Source organism: Mercenaria mercenaria, chromosome 16 (assembly GCF_021730395.1).
Source record: "Mercenaria mercenaria strain notata chromosome 16, MADL_Memer_1, whole genome shotgun sequence".
NCBI lineage: Eukaryota > Metazoa > Mollusca > Bivalvia > Venerida > Veneridae > Mercenaria > Mercenaria mercenaria.
Window position 1 is genome coordinate 23489867 of NC_069376.1, and position 12498 is coordinate 23502364.

Consider the following 12498-nt stretch of genomic DNA (forward strand, 5'->3'; position numbering starts at 1 on the left):
TGGTTCCGCTATATCTTTCAACTTTGTCTGAACGTTTGCAAATTTTTAAGCTTACATGCAGTAAATGCTTACATGCTACCAATGTATTTTAATTATGATGCGTCACCTAATACCGGTACTAATTCACTAGAAACACCAAGGCTGGCATCTTTTACAGAGCTATTGAATCAGATATTTTGAAATTAAGCTTTAGCGCGCTTCTGGTAGTCTCTTTTCTGCTGTCCTAAAAATAAATCTCTATTATGTTTTTATTTCACTGCGTTCAGCCAAACATAAATTATTTAATATCTTTAATACCAGATTCTACTAGAAAAAACAACTGAACACAATATAGCTAGGTGTGGTATGACGGACTACTCTGTATTTCATAAACATTTCATAACACATCATTTCAATAAGAACTCTATCACACAAGTTAGTTCCACAAAAAAAATATATCCCCTTTTAACTTGGGACATTCACAGTCATTAACATTATACACACAAAAAAAACCCAAACATAGTTGGAATTAAAGATATTCCAATTAATTGAACTGTCCGGAACTACTTCACACTCTCCAGTCTATGTTAAACAAACATTGTGAAATTTCTGTGCAAAGCACACTTCTTTCTCTCTTTTAAAACATGAAACAGGCAACAACAAAATCGCCAGTCTGCAAAAGAAAAAGTACAGTTAACATATGTACACAACTGATAGGCAAAAGCACAAAGGGTTGGTGGGCGGGTTGATATATCTTGTACGTAGTCCGTCAAAACCTCGAATAACCACAAAGAACCGTTACGCTATATATAGCAACTACGTTACTTAAAATAGAACACGAGAAACCCGTTCTGTACTGACATATGTTTACTCCATACAATATGTACGGTACGGCACGGGAAAGGTACGGTTTCTACTCACTCTTTTGACTCTTCAGTAAGAAGGTTTTTAACGGGAAGAAGTTTTTTTTCAAGGTTGTGAAAAAAAACTTTGACAATATTTACATTGTCTAGATTGCTAGAACATGAGGTAATGATAACATGAATTAAACATCAGTTTCCACATATGTAACATTAGACCTAAGATAGCCAAGGCTTGCTGAAAGTTACGAAATTCGTGAAAAATTGATCTGATTTCCAGCGATTTTTGCGCAGCTGATCAGCTGGCAAACCAGCAACAAAACAATATTTCTAATCCCAAACAATTTTCAATACAAATTTCAATTCCAAATGTATTTTTAGCTTGACGATTTGAATTTTTTCAAGTAGCAGTGCTCTTGATAGTCTTGTTTCACCTTTTTATTGGTGTCCATATTTTTACGTTACAAAAGCTCTGGTTTAAAGTTTTGCATGTCTGCAGGTTCCTGATCAAATGCTTTCAAATTTTGCCCATATCTTAAGCATCATGAGTTGAATTCCCAAGACATGTTACAAAACAAACAAAGACATATCAAACAGGGAATGCCACGTACCAAAATCGCAGCCACTCTGTCCATTATTTTGTCAAATTTAAGTCCCTTTCAGTGATACTATTAGGAACTCGTCCTGCATTAGTCAAAATAATTCAACATTCAGATTGATTTATATGTAACTGACAATCTAAAAGTCAAAACTTTGAAAGACCAAAATAATGGAGGATGAATCACCAGTCATGTAAAGTTATTGGTTTTATCACTTGCGCATATTAGCGTGTATACAAGGTAAATGTTAATCGTGTACATAACATACATAGGTTTAAATCACCAGAAAATTTGTACTTGGATATTATTTGATAATTTTTACATAAATCAATGAGGAATTGAATCCCCTTTCGATACATGTAAGTTTTATTTGAATTTATGGCCAATTCGTGAAATAATCAGCATTTAAACCTATAGCATGTAAAGCATCGGCAGCAATGAAAATTTCATCGGATATTGCTTTCACTATTTTGGTCTTTCGAGTGTTTGACGCGAGTGGGGATATTGCCCATATGAAAAAATTATCTCAGTTTTTCCTAGGATTGCGTCAAGTAAGTTGGACAACGTCCTGCGTCATATATGCATAAAATTTGCCAGGGACGCAAAGTATTGAAGTATGAGTACCTATGGGACGCATTGAATTGTCAAACTGAAATGCGAAAAAATTACAGAATAAATACTTTGAAAGCGCACCGGTCACAGTATGACTTACATAATGAGGAATTTGATTTGGCAGTATTAATAATTCAGCCAATGGAAATTTCGATACTATTTCGGTCAGTGTTTTACTATAATTCAGTTGCCGGAATATTGTTTACAGCCATACCACCAAAAAAGTTAAGAAAACTGGACATAAAGTAGTTTGGACTCACACTCGTTTCATTGGACAAAAACAACAGCTGTATGTTGTCATTAAGAAATGTTCTGAGTCACTTCTGACCAATACAGGCAGCACTACCGATCCTGAAAGTTGTGAAAAAAATAGCTCTTTCAAATATAAATGGTTATCCATTTAATCGTGGCTCCGTTCTTACAAGGAGAAAAACTTCCAAGTTGTCTGATCACGTCCGGTGTCTGATTATCTTACAAAGAATAAGTGGATGTGACAGTAACACTGTTGTAGACCATATTCTATATACAGGATAACTGACAAGGCAGTTTCTTTAACTGTACTTCAATGTTTTGACAGTGCTTGTCAATTGCAGAATTTTCTTCGTTAAGATGGGACCTGCCCCATGTGGTTCTGGGACGATCTGTGTATGAAAAGAATTGGAACCACTGCCTTACCCTTGCATGATCGTAAGATGCGACTAATAGGGTCTTAACACTTGGTTTTGCAGTAACTCTGTAATTTCAGCAGGTATGCAAATTTTGATTCCATACCTCTTGTTTATTTCGATGTAAATGAGATGTGGAACCAAAATTTGTAGTCCTGTTTGGCGCCATATAACCTATACTGTGTTGGTGCGCCGTAAAACCAAAATAAATAAATAAATAAGATGGGACCCATAGTTTTCCTCTTTGGACCCATAAATTTGAAGGACTCCTATTTTTTTCTAAAATTATCACTCAGTCTGCCCTTTTTAACTTAGAATTTAAGTTTTGCATGTACGTGTAAGCAGGTTTCTCAGAAACCACTTGGCCAGATGTTTTCATACTTCGCACAAGTCTTTGGCAATGTGAGATGATCTCCCAAGACAAGTATGTAACTAGCTTTTATTATGTCAAAATTATGCCCCTATTTATACTTAAAAAAACATTGCTGAAGCTAAAATTTATGAAAGCTAGTATTAAGTAGAAGGGCTTCAGATAGTCAAGCGCACTGTCATTAGACAGCTCTTCAACACTTGTATACCCATGATCTCAAGCCTACTTAATTTATTTCTTGATATCAGATAAAAGGCAAGAATCTGACATTGAGCTTTCATCTCTAAATGGTCCAGTTCACTGCTAAATGTTCTTGCAGATAAACATCCCCATGACCACAAATCAAGAATAAATTTGACCACTTTAAAGTGTCTATAGAGTTACATCACCATTTTTAAATATTCGGTTAAGTGTGTAAAAATGCCAAAATATGATGACTTTTGTCACTTTAAAAAAAATATTTTGCAACATGTATTAGCTCAGAACTTTGCAGTAGAGGCATTAACCATACACCTATGGAGGAGGCAGTTCTGTTGTTTCCCAGCTGTGAAGTATGAACTGTGTGACTTGTTTATTTCAGATAGTTGTTTTCGCAAGCCAGTATCATCTACTGTTAGGAACCAGTCAACATATGTACACAAGAGAAATATAACTGCTTGGAACCATACCATCTGAAGTTTTGAACCAGTCTATATTTTATATATCAGGGATATAGAACTGCTAGAAACCAGTATCTTCTACAGTTAGGAACCAATCTATAAGATATCACTTCACAATTCCTGTCCATGAGGTATGGACAGAGTTCAAACTACTGTTGCATGGTATCAACAAAAGGTAAAATTTTTTTGTTTACTCAATTTTTTGCTCCCCACATTCTTACATGCCAGATAAATATTTTAGGCCATGATTAAAACTTTTTCATGTGAACACAAGCAGAGATGATGTATCGCTGTTTTGAGGAATTATTTATATGAAAGTAATGTTGGGCCGGCCCGCCTCCGTGTCATTTGTTGCAAAATTTGAATATTTCAAACAAATACCAGAATTTTTTTAAATATGATAAAAGCCATATGATTATAACTGTAGGATAGGATTTCACTTGGTTGGCCATAATAAATTAATGTCTAGAGTACTTTCGGAGATAAGTGAGAATAGTTTATATAAAAAAAACTGACTTGGTCAACCAGTCAAAGTTTTATAAATATTTGACTGACCAATGATATGATTTTCATGTACTGTACTTTTAATATGAAAACTTGAATGCCTGTCAGCAGATATGATCAGGGCATTCAATAGGTTCTGAAACTCAAGAGTCATTGACTCTTCAGCCTAAATTTTCAAGGGTCAAAATAAGATTTTCAAGAGTCAAGATCAGCTTTTCAGGGGTAAAGGTATTCTGTTATTAATGTACCTTCCACAAACCTATCTAAAACATGTATCGAAAAGGAAAGTAAACATTTAAAATTCTTGATAAAATACATGTTTTAAATTTCTTTTTTATTCACCATACCTATACTTAACATAATTTCTCCTTATTTTACATTTAATTTGTTTTGGACTAAACTAAGCCTCGGCAATGATAATAAATTTGCTATAGACCGAAACGGTTGACCGGCTCATGTAATCCTATCAAGCACACAAAATAATGATTTTAATTATCCACTTTGTTGTTTTATTCAGTAATAAAATAATTCCTATTTTAAGTTGGCAAGACATATAACAATGCAGCATAAGCTGAATACCGCTAATTAACGAGAGGTGCAAACACGATAATCTAGGGCAATTAACTTTTACACATTGAGTAATAAACACCTTTGATAATGATAGGGCATTATTATACTAAATACAAACAGCAAGATTACCACGTGTCAGTTGGCGCGTGGCGCACTGGCGTGATTGACATCTGTCAGTAGCTAATTAACATACGATGCTCCGCCTACTGTGTACTACTTCCGCTTGTGCCGGCGAATAATATTAAAATTCACTGGGATTTTGATTGACAAGGGGCAGAACTTTTGAACTCAAGACACATCAGTAATTCAAAGAAAATTTCCGCGAGTCAAGCCGACGCACAGGGCATTTTCTCTGCGGGTCAAATAAGGGATTTACCCGATTTTCGTGGGTCAAAACCCGGGACCTCAGGTCAACCGAACGCCCTCTATGATCCCTCACCACTTTGGGGTTGAAACTTTGCTTAGGTGTAGAATTCTTTCATTTGAAGACATCATCTAGCTGGCTTATGGAAGGTCTGTGGTTCTGTCCAGGTGCCAGTTCCAGTCTGAAATATGGCAGAAAGTTGTCATATGACCTCTAGTTGTGTCAGTGTGTTAAAAAAACAACAAGCTCTCATTTGCTTTCCCGTCAAAACATTTGTGAACTTTCAAGGGATTCATTGTAAATTATCATGTGCAAAACAAATTTCTGATAAATATTTATGAAAATGTGTCGGTTAAGCAGATCAGTATCATAATTCTTGAACCAATTACAAAAATTTACTTTCCGCAAAAATGTGTACATTTTATTCACAAATTTCATATTGGTATGATAGCTGCTGTTTCTGTGTACCTAATATCAGTTAATAAATGGGTTTATATTGATCTACTCAGCTGACAAAATACTATTTTGAATTATAGAAAACTGAGAGGATTTCAGGTTTGCTGTTAAATTTTGTGAAGAAGCCATGTTTGTAATTATTGTCAGTTTGGTTGACACTTGTCATCAGTAGTTGCTGTTACCATTTCAGATAGGATCTTATGATAAACAGCTTTGGGAACAGTCTGTGGAACAGAAAGTTATTGAGGTATGCTTTTTTAGCTCACCTGAGCACATAGTGCTAGAGGTGAGCTATTGTTATTATCCTGTGTCCATTGTCGTGTTTCTCTGTGGGTCGTCAACAGTTTGACTGTTAACACTCTGGAGGGCACACGTTTAGTCTAACTCAATGAAAACTCTTAAGTTCGTTACAGAGTCATCTGGGCTCAAAAACTTGGTTACTTGGTCCATTAATAGAGAAACTAGAGGCCACATTTTCTACTTTATCTTTATGAAACTTTTATCAGAATGTTTGTCTCTATAAAATCTAGGCCCAGTTTAAAACTGGGTTTCCTGAGGTCAAAAAGTAGGTCACTAGGTCAAACCATAAAAAAAAACTTAGGTCACATTTTTTGTTTGATCTTTTTAAAACTTTGTTTGAATGTTTGTCTCTATAAAATCTTGATGTGTTTTATAACTTGGTTACATGAAATCAGAACTTAGATCACTAGGTACATCATAAAAAGACCTTATTAACAGTCTAGACTAGAGGCCACATTTGCTCCTTGATAGTCATAAATCTGTGTCAGATTACTTGTTTTTCTACAATCTAGATTAACCCAAGATCAGAAACTAGGTCACTTGCTTAGATCTTAGATATTTGACATGTAGCATTGCCTAGTAGACTTCTACAAAATTTGTTCAAATCATGACCCCCGGGGTCAAATTGACCCCGCCCCATGGGATTACTTGATTGTACATAGAAAAATCTTCAAAATAAACCAGAAGGCCTAGAGCTTAGATATTTGACATGTAGCATTGCCTAGTGGACCTCTACAAAATTTGTTCAAATCATGACCCCCGGGGTCAAAATTGACCCCACCCCAGGGGTCACTTGATTGTACATAGGAAAATCTTCAAAAATTTTCTAAAAATAAACCAGAAGGCTTAGATCTTAGATATTTGACATGTAGCATTGCCTAGTAGACTTCTACAAAATTTGTTCAAATCATGACCCCCGGGGTCAAATTGACCCCGCCCCATGGGATTACTTGATTGTACATAGAAAAATCTTCAAAATAAACCAGAAGGCCTAGAGCTTAGATATTTCATATGTAGCATTGCCTAGTGGACCTCTACAAAATTTGTTCAAATCATGACCCCCGGGGTTAAAATTGACCCCACCCCAGGGGTCACTTGATTTTACATAGGAAAATCTTCAAAAATTTTCTAAAAATAAACCAGAAGGCTTAGGTCTTAGATATTTGACATGTAGCATTGCCTAGTAGACTTCTACAAAATTTGTTCAAATCATGACCTCCGGGGTTAAATTGACCCCACCCCATGGGGTTATTTGTTTAGCTTTAGCAAAGAATTTTCTTCAAGAAAGCAATTAAACTCAGGTGAGCGAAATAGGGCCATCATGGCCCTCTTGTTTTTAATTAACACCATTTTGGAGGTATTGTTTTGCTCTTTCTTCATCTCACCTCAGTGTACAGCCCATGTAACTTATTGTACTGATTTTATATTCTGTACATATACACTGTATCTACTGTTTTAATTCACAGTAAGGGTTTCCATTGTATACAAAAATGGAAAAATGTTATTTACAGTAATTTTCTTATAATATGCTTTCGAATATAGGCCTGCAGATTCAGTATCTCAGCCAGACTTCGGGTGGCGTAATCATATTAGTTTACTGTGATAGTTCTTGTTTATAAAGAAGATGTCCGAAATGGCCAATATTTACAATTTCCATCAAAATGTAATATTGATGTTAAATTTAAATAGAAGACGTATAAATTTAAGATTATTGTGTAATATGAATATTTCGAATTTGAAGCAAATTGACAAAGAAAACCATTATAGAACAAGTGAATGGAACATTAGATATAATATATCATATTAACTCAGTTTAATGCAAAACCAGGAAGTTTGTAAACCTGAAAGATAAGTCAGTTGACAATGTAAAGATATTTGAAATTTGATACTGTAAGAGATATATTAACATATGCTAGCCAAATAACCTAGCTCTATTTATACATGCTCATGTGTGGTGTAATAAAACAAATGAGCTAAAAATTGAGAGTAGAGCGATAGGGGTCTGGAGTGTTCATTCCATGTAAAATAATGAGAACATTTTTTAACAGTTCCTAACTGAGCAAGCATACTAATGATTTGTTTTGACTTCAGCATAACTTAAAAATATATGAGATAGTAATATTCCAAGTAGAATTTTACTTGGTGTTTACACTGTTCGGTAATATTTGGAATCTGGATGAATCCCCTGGTTTTTAAAATTTGAAGACCTGACTATCAAAGAAAATCTGACACATCATAGGGAAAAAAAGACAGTTTAAGATAGGATATATTCTTTTATGAACAGTTATATCTACTTGATATATTATTGACAGTCCTGGGAATCTCGCAGATCTTAACTAAAAGTGTCATGGTGAATATATGTGTACTTGTATATAAACATAAAATGCAAGTTACTCCTATGCCTTTATTTAGAAGAGTAACAGTGTGAAGATAAGATCATTTTTTACAGATTTTATGTTAAATCTTTCACTACCCAAGAAAGTAATGCTACCCAACACTATCAATTTATGATTTTTAAAATTTATCAGAAAGTTTGTTTGTGCTGAAGCGCCCATTCTGATTTATGATAATAACATTGGCTTCATCAGGGAATCCAGCAAGCTCCAAGAAGAGTTGTCCGACCTAAAACAGAACTTATAGATGTAGATCTTGTGAGAGGTTCAACATTTACCAAAGCTAAACCACAGGTGCCATGGACGTACATTACAATCAAAACATTCAGTCGAGTTGTGCTTTTTCCATTCCATTATCAATGGTATGTTATACAAGTATCTCACAACAGGGCTCATATGTGCCAGATGATGTTATGTAAAAACTCATAACTGTGAAATCATTTAATGTAATTAGCATGATATTTCATAGTTTGTCAAAAAATGCCATTTCATGGGGACATAGATTAAAGGCTTTATAACTCTATAAAGATAAAATGAAGATATTCTTATAAAAAATTTAATTTTCTGGCATGTTACAGATGAGCCGATATTAACCGGTCACACGTTAAACCGGAATCCACCCAAAAACTGGAATACACCAGATACACTTTCCATATAAAATTGTTTTGCGCGAATGTATTCTTTTTCCTTTCATAAGATAATTTACATGTATGTTATATATGATTGCATTCTGTTAAAAAACCTTCAAATATACCTTTAGTTAAAAAAATACAGGTGTATTCCATTTATGGAATGTGTATTCCGGTTTTTAGGTGTATTCGGGTTTAATGTGTTACCTATATTAACATCATTGATTTCACAGTTTATTTAGTTCATAAAGTAGTTATCATTGAACTAGACTGTCACTGCTGAAGGTCTGAGGGTCAGTGATGCTGTAGGTGTGAGGGTCACTGTTATACTTTGGGGTTGAAGGTCAGTCGGGCTATTGGTCAGAGGGCCGCCCATGCTGTAGGGCTGAAGGCTGCTCATGCTGTAGGTTTGAGGGTGGCACATGTTGTAGGTCTGAGGGTAGCTGTTACTTTAGGAGTGAAATCGCTTATGCTGTAGGCATGAGGCCACTTATGCTATAGACCTGAGGGTTGCTCATGCTTTAGGGCTGAAGGTCACTTTTGCTTTGGGTATGAAGGTTACTTTAAATAATGCTTTGGGCATGAAGGACCCTTACGATGTAGACCTGAAGGTCGCTCATGCTGTAGGCTTGATGGTGGTACATACTGTAGGTCTGAAGGTATCTTAAGCTGTGCGTCTGAGGAGATATGTTCAGAGACTCTCTGATAAAGTTTTGTGAGGAATGTGCTCAGGTGTCTTGCTGAAGGTTTGTGGTTCTACCCATATGCAAAAATAATACATGAGTGGCAGCTTAGGAATAGAATCTCCTTCTGAATGAAAGCTTGAAAGTCACTGACACCATATTTATTGCCATCATGAACAAATTGAGCTGCCAGGCTATCTGAGCAAACTTTGTATGCGGATTTTACAGGAATACTCTAAATTGTGTTTCAAAGACAAGAGCTTGAACATTTTCAGTAATCTGATTACATTGGAAATATGTATGAATATTTTCAGATATATTTTGTCATAGCCCTGATATAAGTTGAAACAAGGAGAATGCTGATTAAATCAGTAAACCCACTAGATGTTGGTTATGTGTATCATATAATCTTCTTCATTTAGTTATAAATACACAATAATTATATAGATAGATTCTACGGACAGATGTCTGAACCACATTTAGCTTGTTTTCCAAATATAGAATAATAAGTGATAAATGTACATGTAGGTGGATACAGCAGACGTCACTGCCATTCTGGATGTTCCTCATGGTATTGTATACAATGCAGATTATTACAACATGTGTGTTCTTCAACAATGTGGGAGAAGAATTGACTCAGGAAGTAAGTTAATATACAGTATATTTCTTCAGTGTGGAAAGCACAATATGATGCATATAAATGACTGGAACTTTGCACATTAATTTCTCTCAGAAATATGTACATTGTATTTATATAAAAGTAATAAAGTCAGTTTATCAAAGTTTTATTACAAAATGACACAAAGTGCCGTAAGTATAATCATCAGTATGGAAAACCAAGATTAATTATTACGTTCCTGAAATTATGCACCAGTGTTTGCTCATGATTGCAAACCATACTGTGATGATTTTCAATATGGCATTGTCTGTGAAAATCAACACTGGCAGCGGGGATTTTTGTCTGAAGTGCAGTAGATGTTTTAGTAAGACTCCTCAGTAAACTGAAAGTAATGTTCAGCTTTTTAAGGATAAATGGCAAGGATGGCAAGTACATAACTCTTGCTTTTAATTTGTCAAAAATATGACCCTTTGTAGCATAGTTTTGCATGAAGGCATGTTTCTCAAGAAGTAGTTGACCAAATCTTTTCAGAATTTCCACATGTCTTTGACCTCAGGTGGCAAGTTTCATAACTCTGGCTTACCGGTACATTTTACCAAAATTATGCCCTTTTTTTCAACTTAAAAAGTTTTGTGAAAGCTTTTGTACTAGATGGAAGGGTTTCAAATAGTGAAGTGTGCTGACATTTAGACGGCTCTTGTAATAAGGAAACAATTACTCACAGCTTAAGTACATGCTTATTTATAATATGTCTGCTATATAGTTTATTCCTTTATGAATAGCATAAGTAGCTTCCTACAGACTAGACTTCTAAAAGTACAAGTGGTTTGACGTAACATGGTTAGATATTGTCTGCAGGAGCCATTGTGAACTTGTTTTATTATAAATGATTACTCATGTGAGTAGTTTAACATGTAACATTCCTTTCAGGAGCAGTCATTAAGTGAAGTTGTGATCCCATTTATCCTGATGGTGTTTCTTGGACTCATCCATTCACAGACAATACTAACCCACCTGAAACCCCCTGTCAGGGACAATAAAAGGTACCTTTCAAATTAATAGTCTGGTGTAGTGTTGTGTTTTAAATTCTGTGGACTTGCATCTTTACATACTTTTCTATTTAAGTACTTTCCATAAGAAGATATTACCTTCATTTGTTTTTAAGACAGTATCATTGTCATGGGGGGCATATAGATTTGGTCTTGTCCGTGCATCCGTGCGTCCGTCCGTCTAAAGTTCGTAACGCACCTGGTATTTGATATAAATTGATGAAACCATGCATGAGTCTTAATCATGATATGAACTTGCGCACCTCTTATTCTTCATCTGGCTCCGTCCCCTATTTTTAGAGGTATGGCCCCTGAAATAGTAAAAAATGCACATTTTCACCTTGTGACATGCCTAGCGCAAAAAATATTTCATGAAACCTTGAATGAGTCTTTATCATGATATGAACCTGTGCACCTCCTATTTTTTGTCTTGCTCCGCCCCCTATTTTCAGAGTTACGGCCCCTAAAATAGTCAAAAATGCACATTTTCACCTTTTGACGCACCTAGCTCAAAAAGTATTTAATATAAATGGTTGAAAACTTACAGAAGTCTTTATCATGATAATAACTTGCACACCTTTTGTTTTTTTAACGGCTCCACCCCCTATTTTTAAAGTTATGGCCCCTGAAATAGTAAAAAAAATGCACATTTTCACCTAATTATGTGCCTAGCTCAAAAAGTATTTAATGTAAATTCATGAAACCTTGCTTGAGTCTTTATCATGATGTGACCTTTCACACTCGGCATTCTTCTTGAGAATCTTTGCGCTTAAGACACTATTACGGCCCTTGAAATAGCCAAAATAGTGGATTCTTTGTTTGTGATGCTCATAGCTCAAAAATATATGGCCTAGAAAAATGAATCCTTTACATAAAATGTTTGTTTAGGCTAAATCCCATTAACACTGCAAACATTTGAATTATGGCCCCTTATTTGTGACAGATGTACCAATGGGGGGCACACCCTGCCTGTCCTACAGACACATTCTAGTTTATATATAATTTCATTCTCAAGAATCCAATGATTTAAGAAATTTTCATCTTGTCTTGTTTAGTTTTGAATTTATTCAAATCAAAAGTGATATTGCAATGGTATGGTCCATTGTAAATTTAAGCAAATTTGGATGCAGTAACATTTTCTTTAAGGATATCCTAGTTAGCATAAAAGCAACATTAAACAGTTTGTC

The 12498-nt window shown here is 35.0% G+C and overlaps 1 protein-coding gene across 1 annotated transcript in view; it reads left to right on the forward strand.

Annotated features, from left to right (window-relative positions):
• The first annotated feature begins 922 nt into the window (after nt 1–922).
• The window catches only part of LOC123541214 (protein PHTF2-like), a 64538-nt gene continuing 52962 nt past the window's right edge, over nt 923–12498 (forward strand). The window contains exons 1-6 of the mRNA XM_053526382.1: nt 923–1008; nt 3666–3919; nt 5829–5885; nt 8527–8693; nt 10172–10286; nt 11193–11305. Of these exons, the coding sequence (XP_053382357.1) occupies nt 3878–3919; nt 5829–5885; nt 8527–8693; nt 10172–10286; nt 11193–11305 (494 nt within the window). The 5' untranslated portion in view covers nt 923–1008; nt 3666–3877. The remainder of the gene's footprint in view (nt 1009–3665; nt 3920–5828; nt 5886–8526; nt 8694–10171; nt 10287–11192; nt 11306–12498) is intronic.